We start from the raw sequence: 11097 nt of genomic DNA, 5'->3' as shown, positions 1-11097 counted from the left end.
CGTCTTTGAACGTGAGGTTCTTGAATTCTGTCCAACGTGTCCGCGCCTTAGCCTCCCGGACACGCTCTACACCGACCCGCATGATCTTGAGTGTGTCCCAAGCTTGCTTGGCCGTCTCCTTGACGCCAAGTGTACGGATCAGCTTCGGCGGCACTTCCCGGAGTAGCACCGACATGGCCCGCCTGTCTTCGCGGTGATCGCCAGGACCGTCTTCAATGACATCCCACAAGCCTTGCGCTTGCAGTTGTACCTTTATGACGATCACCCAATCTGCGTAATTTGTACGCGTGAGGAGCGGAAAGTGCGCTGCACCGTCGCTCTCCCTGACGACCCGCTCTACGGTGCGCAGCTCGTCACCGCCACCGCTCCTCAGTCGTGCCTTTGGCGGAGATGATGAAATCACTGCCTTGGTGTTGTTGCCTTCTTCTCCTTGTCCTGCCATTGCCGAAGCGGATCGAACACCGATCGGCTACAGAGGTTTGGATCGAACACCAAGACGCTCTGATACCACTTGTTGTTGCAGAACCTGGAAAACAAAGTATACACACATACGCACAGTAATATAAATAAACACACTGTGTTTTACTCACAAAAATGAAATGGTGAGGAGAGAAATAAATATATCAAAAGATGGTATTTGGGACAATTTTCTTATCTAATTTCTCTGAATAAAAACGTACAAATGATAAGCTATTTATAAAAAAATAAAACATAACTTGAAAACCCTATATTTGCTCCATGATCTTCACAACACGTGAGACCATTTCCACTAACTAACTAACCCTAAAACCACTAACTACGTGATCCTATTTTTTTGGTGCATCAGTTGCACTTTTGACCACTCACGTTCCTAAAATCATGCACACTAATATGTGCTTTATTTGCTCATCCACTTGCTTGACAAGTCGAGCTTATGGCTAACATGTCTCTCTCTGCACAGCTGTAGGGCTTCGTCTTTCTTGCCCTTTGAGTTTGAGAAATCCAAACTCATATTCCAGTGCCGGAGCTTCTTCTGCGACTTCAAGCCGCCTCTGAGACCTCTCTCTGTCGTAATTAGGCTTTCTCTCCTCCGGCGAGTCAAATGTCGCTATCAAGCCCTCAAATGTCGTTTTCAACAGGACATTCGAACCGATTCATACTTTTGTGCTTCATTTTTTTTGTTTTCTGGATTTTTTTGGGTTTTATTTTTGTTCATTTTGATTTTTGAGGAATCTGATTGATTTGCCGTGTAACCAGGGCCGGGCTTAACAAATTTCGAGGCCTAAAGTGAATTTTCAAAATAGACCTTATTGATACTATCAAATAAGGGAAAATAACACATTTATACCCTCTGTTTTTAGTGAAATGTCGAGTTTAACCCTCGGTTTTCAAAAATGTCGAGTTCATACCCTCTGTTTAACTAAAATGACGAAATTATACCCTCTGTGTAACTAAAATGACGAAATTATACCCTGAAATAGACAACAGTGTCATAAATATTCTTTTTATTGACTTTTAATTGACGTTGACTATAATATTTATATATAAACACCAATTATCTTTATTCATTCGAGTCATATATGTAATTTATTTAAAAACTAAAAAATAAACAACAGTCTCTTAATCGTGAAGAAAACAGAAAGAGGCAAAGGGGTAAACATCGATAGTTGATAGTCATCAAAATCGCATATTCGAACAGAGTATGCAGGATTTAGAGTTACAATTCGAACACGGAATGAAGTAATTTTTTAGGAGGTATGAGTTTTATTATTTAATTTCAATTTAAGGTTATTTTTATTTCAAAATTTAGAATTTGAAAGTTAGGGCACTGATTTAGATTTGATTTGGTTTTCTTATATAAAAGTTAATATCAATGAAAGGGAGATTTGTGACGCTGTTATTCATTTCAGTGTATAATTTCGTCATTTTAGTTAAACGAACTAGACATTTTTGAAAACCGAGGGTTAAACTCGACATTTCTCTAAAACAGAGGGTATAAATGTGTTATTTTCCCATCAAATATGATACCAATATTTGAAAGAAAAAAAAAATTCACAAAGTAAAGCAAGCAACTTTTTTTCTTTTTTTTTTAAACAACACTAAGACCTAATGTGGAACAATGGAGAGATGATTGTTTGTGTATATTGATTTTTTTTATGATCATTCGTAATTGCAATATGCAAAGAAAATATTTAGTGAGGGTAACTAGCTAAATATTGGAAATAGGCCTTTCTTTCTTTCTTTGTTTTTTTTTTTTGGAAAAGAAAATAGGACTTTTTATAATGGGCTTTCTCTGATATCCGAACCTTGGTATCACCATTCCTGCTCTGAATGATCAATTTGATAAACAAATGAATGGACAGCAATGAACTTGTTCAAGATGCTGCTAAAGTACAGGCCAGAGGACAAGCCTGAGAAGAAGGACAGGCTTTTGAAGAGAGCTCAGAAGCTGTTAAAGATATTGGGCCTTTTAAATTTTTGGGCCTAAAGCAGTTGCTTTATTACCCTAAGGATAAAGCCGGGCCTGCGTGTAACCCATTCTTTTTTATTTATTTATTCTGAAAACTAGATAACACCCCATTTTTTATCGATCGGAATCTGAAGAGCCATATAAAGGCTTTTCTTTCTCTGAGTAGAAAGAATGAAGCTTTCTTTGTAAGCAATAGTTGCGAGTTGGGTTGGTTTGGTAAATTTGCAGGTTTACGAAGAAAAATATGGATGAGGAAGAAGAAAAATACCTTCAAGCAATGATTGTTTCGAGCGCATAAACCTTTTGTTCAACAAAGGTGTACTTTTTATTTTTTATTTTTTAGGTTCAACAAAGATGTACTTTTTTATTTTTTAAGGTTAAAAAAGAATAAATTGATACGGTAAAAATACTATTATAATCTCAATTAATGACTCACGTGACGAAAATGTGCACATTTATTGGATGGTAACTGCAAAATATTGACAGAAGGGACAAAGTCGATGAAAACAAATACACTTTTAACAAGTAAACTAATGTCTAGTTTTTTAACATAGGGTCTGATTCCTCTTTCTTCTTATTCATCTTGTTTATCACACATTTCGAGGTTTATAAAAATAACGATACACAAATACGTATATCTTATTTTCCAAAATTCACAACTTAATTATAGTGTTTCTAGCAAGGATTTAAATCCCGCGACCAGTTCTCGTCCGAGAACCGGGTTCCCGAGACTATCCGGCACGGTTCAACACAAAACCGTGTGGTTCTTTGGGAACCGCTCGGAACCGGACAGGATTCGACCTTCATCCCGGTTCGTCAAAGCTGGCCCGGTCCACTACAATTTTTCCTAAAAACCGGAATAAAAGGGGATCACAGACCAAACATATTCATTCACGCCGAGAATTAGGTTAAAGCTTCCCATCTAAGCGCAAGAGAGATCTGACGCCAACTCGTCACTTCCTGCTGAGAGCTTGAAGATTCCGGCAGCCAGACGAGCAAATTTCCTTTCTTCCCGGCGAGATACGCGAAAACATGTGGGATCCCGTACATTTTCTTACATATCTCATTGTAAGAGTAGATCTGAGGGTTTTTTTTTTTTTAATTTCTTATGGATTTTTGACTTTTCATTAATTTTTTATAGTTCTTTTCATGTTTAGTAACATCAATCTGATTTGGGTTTCGAATTCTTGATATTTGTAATCCGAAATTAGGGATTTGTAATCCGAAATTAGGTTTTTGAATTGTTTGGTTGATTTTGTTAAAATTTCTTATGGAATTGTCATGGTTAAACTTAATTTAATTGTTTTGAACAAGATTATGAGCTAATATTATTCAAATTCGAATTCTGAATATGTGTGTGTGTATATTTATGTGATATGTCATATGAATTTTTAATATGTGATATGGATTGTTGAAATTAAATTTAGAATATGTGTATGATTATGTTATATGGATTTTTTAAATTTCATATGAATTTTGAATATGTGATATGGATTATTGAAATTAAATTTAGAATACGTGTATATGATTTTGTTGAAATTTGATATGTATTGTTGAAAGTTCATATGAATTTCGAATATGTGATATGGATTGTTGAAATTAAATATAGAATCTGTTCATATGGTTTTGTTGAAATTTTTTTATGCATTGTTGAAATTTGATATGGTTGTGGAAATTTGTTATGGATTGTTGAAATTAAATTTAGAATATGTGTATATGAATTTGTTAAAAAAAATTATGGATTCTTTTAAATCTTATGAATATTTATGTTTGTGACTTGTTTGTAGAGTAGACATGAAGAATTGCGCAACCCGACATAGCAAGGAAGTACTGCACGCCCGTTCCCGGAAAAAGCAAGTGCAAACACGTGCAACTTTTGCGGTCATATAATGGGAGGAAGTGGGATCACGAGAGCTTCTTCATCATCTTGCACATTTGGACGCTCAGAAGAATGTTAAAATGTACGATAAAGTTTCTCCTGAGGTGATGGAAGAGATGCGAGGTTTAATCCTCGGTAATGTTGAGAAGAAGAAGCATAAACATACATTAGACGAAACCCTTTGCATGACCTTCAACGAACCTTTTCACACTGACGTTGATGAAGAAGGCCCTAAATACGAAGCAGAACTTCCAGTAGCGATGAAGAGGTCACGGCAAGATGCAGCTCGGTTTGAGTGGGAAGCTTAGTTCCAATCAGGTCCCGAGAGGGGCTCGACTGCAAAATCTCCACCCACGGCTCCCTCGTTATATAAGTCTCCCAGTGCGAAGCAACTAATAGTGGACAATATGGTGGACCCAAAGAAGAAGACATGACTTGGAAGAGCTATAACCAAATTCATCGTTCATCAGCAGGTACCCTATGGTGGCTTGAGAGCTTGGACCTGATCCGGAGCACGTGATAGAGGAGGAAGTTATTCCTCAATGCGAATCTAGCGACAGTTCTGATTCCGATGACAGTGATGGAGGAGGTGGAGGTGGAGGTGGATGGGGTGGTGAAGATCGAGGTACCTGCAATGGTGGTGACTATGGCGGAAGCTCCTATAGTAGTGCTGGTGGTGGTGGGGACGTACGTGGAGGCTCCTACAATGGCGGCAGTGGCAGTGGATACATACCAAGTGATGAAGACTATAACTGTTTCCACCCTACTTTTTTTTACATAGGTTATGGGGGTGACCACGACGGATAATTGAACGATGCCATGTCATTTACGTCTAGCAATGACGTTGATGACTTGCCGACCAACTTCGGATCGGTGGCAAATTACTCCTCAAGACACAGGGTATTCGTACCCGTATTATGAAGGGTCTTCCTCTTACCACAACATCCAATACTGTCCACCACCACAATCCATCATTATCCAAGTTCGATCGCGACAAGGTTATCCCACATACTCTTTCTCTACAAGTATAACTCAATGAGAATACGACTACCATTTAGAAATGTATCAAACTTCATACGCTCATTTTTTGAGTTGGTACGATTATTGGATATTGTAAGCTATATTCATTATGTTTGTGGTTCAAATTGATTATGTAATAAAGATATTGTCAACTATTTTCTTTTTAGCATATGGTATGTATGACATTTTATAAATTATTTGTTCACCGGATATCTAATCAGTAAGCAGGGCCGGCCCAATGCATTTTGAGGCCCTAGGCGAGATTTAAATTAAGCTTTTTTTTTTTTTTTTTTTTCTGAAAGTAAGTAACACGATATTTCAAAGTAGAAAAAAATTCCTTAATCATCATTTTCAATAAATATAAAAATATTACATTGTCCTTAATAAATTAAAAAAATATCATAAACTATTCCGTTTAGTTTTTAATCCAAGATTTAAATCCATCTCCCTTTTGGAAGACTTTGATAATTTACTGTTCATAAAAACTATAGGGATTATCTAAATATTTGTCTTTAAAGCATTACCAAATTAGATTATTTTTTTCATACAAAAATAATTTTTTTTTTTTTTTTATAATGTCAGCATATTTACATTGTCTTTAAAAGGCTTTGTTTTACATTGTCTTTAAAAGGCTTTGTTTTGATTTATCATGTGTGTTTTATATTATTAAAACAAACGAAATTGTATTGGAAGTCGTCAGTAAGCATTAACAAACAATTGACAAATACACAAGCCTGTTTTTATTATTATCATTTCGAGGCCTATAGCTGATTACAAAAATATGGGCCTTTTTTTTTCCTAAAAAATATTTGGGCCTTGGGCAGTTGCCTAACAGGCCTAAGGGCTGGGCCGGCCCTGTCAGTAAGTCCGATACTTGCCGGTAAATCATATCGGTAACGATAAGTTTATCGACACGGTTTACCCTCCGTTTTGGCTGGATTCCTCGGTAAATCAAAGGTATCTCTTGGTAAACCAGCACAATCTGAATCTCGGTACGACATCGATTCATTGGTTTATAGTTTATCAACTTGTTCATCAATTTCGGATAATTTTTTATGTGAAGATCTCGTTACACTTTTAATTAAGTAAGTTTTATCTTGTTACTTTCCTTTTTCTCTTCTTCTTCTTCTTCTTCTTTTTTTTTTTTTTTTTTTTTTTTTTTATCTTTCTACTTTTATGAAATTTCTCAAAATGAATCACGTGTCTAAATTAAAACACGTAAATAGGACCATTTTACTTCATAGACAGTTGTCTCCTTTGGTCATTCACAGCTCACACCAAGAAGAAGAAAAATTCCTTCAGTTGTCTCCTTTGGTCCTTCCCGGCTCTCAACAAGAAGAAGAACAGCATTGTCAAAGTAAGCAATGTAATCGAACAATCTTCCGATTCCTGTCCAATGGATTTCAAATACGAATGCAAACGATTCCATTATAACCTTGATTTCACCGATGGATCAGGAATGTCAGTTAGCCGGTCTCTATGGCGGTCGTCGCTGACCGTACGACCTCCGCCGCCGAGGATCTGCGGGTCGCCCGGCGGACCGCCCATCACGGCTCCCAGAATTAAGCTGAGAGACGGAAGGCATTTGGCGTACAGGGAATATGGACTCCACAAAGAAGAGGCCAAACACAAGATTGTGTACATTCACGGCTTCGGTTCCTCAAGCCGAGAAACGTTCATCGGATCCAACCTCTCTCCGGTACAACGACACTGTTTATTTATTTATTTTTACTTTACTGGTCAGGAAATTTTCTAAGACCTAAATCAGACTAGTTTTTTTTTTTTTTTAATTTTTTTTTTTCTCAGGAGCTTATTGAAGAATTGGGGGTTTATGTGGTTGGATTCGACGTACCAGGCTACGGAGAGAGCGATCCGCATCCTGATCGGACGGTGGAGAGTCTGGCTCTGGACATAGATGATCTGGCCCATCAGTTGGGGCTTGGTTCCAGATTCAACATCATCGGAAACTCCATGGGTGGCCAAGCCGTCTGGGGTTGCCTCAAGTATATCCCCCACAGGTAACCAATAGAAAAAAAAAACCCAACCAACTTTATATTTATTCTTACCCTGAATAACCCCAGAAATTTGTTGTAACTAGCCAAGTTTGTCATTTTTATCAGAGGAATAGCTCAAGTTTCATTTTATTAAGCAAATAACCCATATTTTCGGCTCAGACTATAACGTCCTTGGTAAATTCGCGAATAGGTTAATTTAATTAACCTACTGGAGTGAGTTAGGTTAATTAATTAACTTATTGGTTGAATATTAGTTTAGGTTCTGATTTTTTTGTGATTAAAGTTAATTTACTAAATGATTGAATTCAGAATTAGTTAATTAATTGAATGTTTTGAATATCAATTGACTTAAGTTATGATTTTTATAAATTTGTTGTGAATTTCAAATCTTTCACGAATCAGTTAATTAATTAACCTAACTCACTCCAGTAGGTTAATTAAATTAACCGATTCGCGAATTTACAAAGTGCATCTCCTCATCCCCTCCGATTTCCTCTCCGCCGCTGATTCCTCTTCCCCCGCCGATTTTCGAGTCAATCTGAGCCGTCGATTCTCCGAGCATCGCCGCCGCCGGAGCTCGATGGAATCGACTCCGTCTATGGCGGATCTTGACGGCGTCTATGGCGGATCTTGCCGGCGACGTTAGGGATCAGCAACGAGGGTGGACGACGATTGGCAATGACGCGGCGGCGTGAAATGGATCGACGGCGATCGGCGGCGTGAAGTGGATCGGTGGCGTGAAATGGACGAAGATGAGAACGAGTTTAGGTTTAAATTTTGAGAAAGTTGAGTTTTGCTCTTATATATGAGGGTAATTTAGGTAATGAAGTATTAATTGAGCTATTCACTTAATTTAGTCAAACTTTGACTATTCTTTTAATATTGCTGGGTTGATTGGGCTAGTATGCTCAATCTCCCCGCAGTGACTCTTTTGCTTTCGCCGCCTCCGACTCTGCTCGAAACCGCCACACCGAATGAACGAACTAACCAACAGGGGATTGGCTTGAAAGGGGCTCTCAAAACACAAAATAAGTTAACACTAATTAATACGAATTAACATGAATTAATGCGAACTAACATGAATTAACATTGAACAAATTGACACGAATTAATCGGACTAGACGACCATGGCGGATTTGGACAGGTCGCAAATCTGTTCTTCTTTGGCGGCCGTGAATTCCTTCTCCATCCATTGGTTGAACTCTCTTCAAAACCTCAACATCTTATTCCGTTGTAACAAAAAAAAAAAAAAAAAATAATAATAATAATAATAATAATAATAGATGAACAAATCAATTTTTTTATAGAGATTAGAGGAATTTTCCTGTCAACTTGGTGTCTGGGAGGCCATCACCGATCTCAACCTCTGACTATACATATCGAATCGAATTTCTTAAATAGATGAATACATAAGAAAGAAAACCGGAATCATGAGGATACAATGATTCTTACTTTGATCTTTTGATGTTCTTAGTTGATGGGGTCGAACGCGTCAATCATGCACCATTCCTATTCAGCGAAATAATGTTCGGGCTTCAAAACTTTGAAGATCTCTTTGTAGCATCTGCATTGACCACGTGAAACAAAAGCCAATTAACCCACCAAGAAACAAATCGAAAGTATTGTTGAGAGAGAGAGAGAGAGCACTTATTGTAGAGATAGATAAGGATTTCAAAATAAAAGTAAATCAAATTAAATAAATATTGGTTGTTGGCTTTTTTTTTGTATATTTCTAAAAATAAAACCCAGCAATCTCAAGAGAGATATTTTCGACCTTAAAAAAATGGCTGAAACGCCACATCAGCGAATTCGGCTATTTTTCAAAACAATTTTAAACGTCGGCTAATACGTAATCTCAACGCTTGAGGTTGGTTAGTCCGTGTAATTTTTCTAAAAATTAAAGAAATCAAAATTCGATAACCCGAATCAAAGTTATTGTTTGGAATGATTGCAGGCTGGCGGGAGCGGGACTCTTGGCTCCGGTAGTAAACTATTGGTGGCCTTGTCTTCCGGTCGAAATGAGCAGCGAAGCGTATAAGCGACAGCCATTGGCTGATCAATGCACTCTCAGAGTGGCTCACCACGCTCCCTGGCTTACCTACTGGTGGAATTCTCAGAAGCTCTTCCCCGCCTCCAGTGTCATCGCTCGTAATCCCGATATTCTCTCTCCTCAGGATCTACACGTCCTCCAAAACCTCAAAACCGATCCAGGCAGAGGAAAAATCAAGGTACCCATATCAACATTCCTACATGTTAATTTCGTTTTGTCCTTTTGTCATTATTTTCTGGTGTTGTGTTGCAGGAGTATGTGACACAACAAGGTGAGTTCGAGTCGCTCCACCGCACGATGAACATTGGTTTCGGGAAATGGGAATTCGATCCTTTGGACCTCGCGAACCCTTTTTCTGACGAGAATCAAGGCTCGGTCCATCTATGGCAAGGCGAAGAGGATAGGCTTGTCCCGGTTGATCTGCAACGATACATTGCTAGTAAACTTCCGTGGATTAAGTACCATGAGTTGCCTGGCTGTGGCCACTATTTCGGACAGGCCGAAGGAATGGCTGAGACTATCTTGAGGGAGTTTCTTTCTCCCTTTAACACCTAGGACTCAGTTCTAACCTTTTTCCTTTCTTCTCTGTGGGAAATAATCTATGTATTGTGAGGAAAGAAAAAGCAAATATGGGAATTGTTGTTGTGTGCGTGTTTGTAACTCATAATCTTCTCAATTGCAGTGTGGGAATTTAAAAAAATTATATAACCAGGCTGAAGTTCAAGGGAGAGAGGAAAGTATGTTCTAGGCCAAGAATGGGTGTAGCGACTAATCCATAAAAATCTTTGATTTAACCCTGTGTTTATATAAAGTCATTTCACAGATTAAAAAAAAACTTTTTATGGGTCTTAAAGCAGCCAGTATGCTCAAGGCAATCCTGGACAACGGGCTGTGATATAAAAGAAAGTGAAAAATCCACAGGAATTTCGTTCATCAGTAGCACTAAAAAGAAAAGGGATTGAATAAACAAATAATTGGCTGCGTAGTCATCTTAAACACTAACAATTTATTTTTAACAAATCTTTCGTTAATTTCCCGTAAATAGCCATCTTGCTTACGTGATATCTTACTAATTGAATTAGTTTTACACTTTTGCCCTTATTTAATTCGGCCGCTATTTTAATTAGGCAGTTTTTTTTTTATAATTTCGAATCAAATATTGAAACCGAATAGGGAAGTTTTCAAATTTGAAATTTGAATTTTCCAGCAGATTTTGAAAGTTCTCAGCGCATTTATTGCTATGTATTTGGAATTAGAAGTTTTCAGCGTTGACTTTAGTTAATTAGTTTATATTTTCGTGGCAATTCATTATGGATAAAATCTGTAAATATATTCTTCATTTATTGATATTAAAAATGGGCAGTGTAGGGAAATAGCCAAAATGAAACTATGAAATTTGTTTTTAGCCTATGTTTCACAACTTTTAAGGAAATAGCCAACAGACTTATGTAGCGATAATTAAGGTCTGATTTACCCTTATTTATTAACAAATTCGTCACTTTCTCTCTCCTACTTTTTCATACACTTTTTTTTACATAAAAACTTCAAAAAACCATATCTATCTCATATGAACTCGAAATTGAGTGATTCCAAATCCTACGGATTCGTGACGCCGAGATCTTCAAAAATAGATCCATTGTGTTTGATGAAAAATCATGTTTAATACCATAGATTTAGAAAAATC

General features: G+C 37.4%; 1 protein-coding gene across 1 annotated transcript; it reads left to right on the top strand.

The window, feature by feature from the left end:
- Positions 1-6524: 6524 nt before the first annotated feature.
- On the top strand, positions 6525-10121 carry LOC149378910 (uncharacterized). Its single transcript, XM_089603020.1, has 5 exons — positions 6525-6705; positions 6806-7047; positions 7155-7366; positions 9318-9591; positions 9666-10121. The coding sequence occupies exons 1-5, from the start codon at positions 6525-6527 to the stop codon at positions 9966-9968; spliced, it is 1212 nt and encodes a 403-aa protein (XP_089459146.1). The 3' UTR covers positions 9969-10121.
- Positions 10122-11097: the final 976 nt, after the last annotated feature.

The sequence above is a fragment of the Urtica dioica genome, chromosome 12, assembly GCF_054948205.1.
Source record: "Urtica dioica subsp. dioica isolate 48M chromosome 12, U.dioica_male_clone48M_v1_H2, whole genome shotgun sequence".
Classification (NCBI taxonomy): Eukaryota; Viridiplantae; Streptophyta; class Magnoliopsida; order Rosales; family Urticaceae; genus Urtica; species Urtica dioica.
The sequence above is the reverse complement of the archived record's forward strand: the minus strand, read 5'-3'. Positions and strand labels throughout refer to the sequence as shown.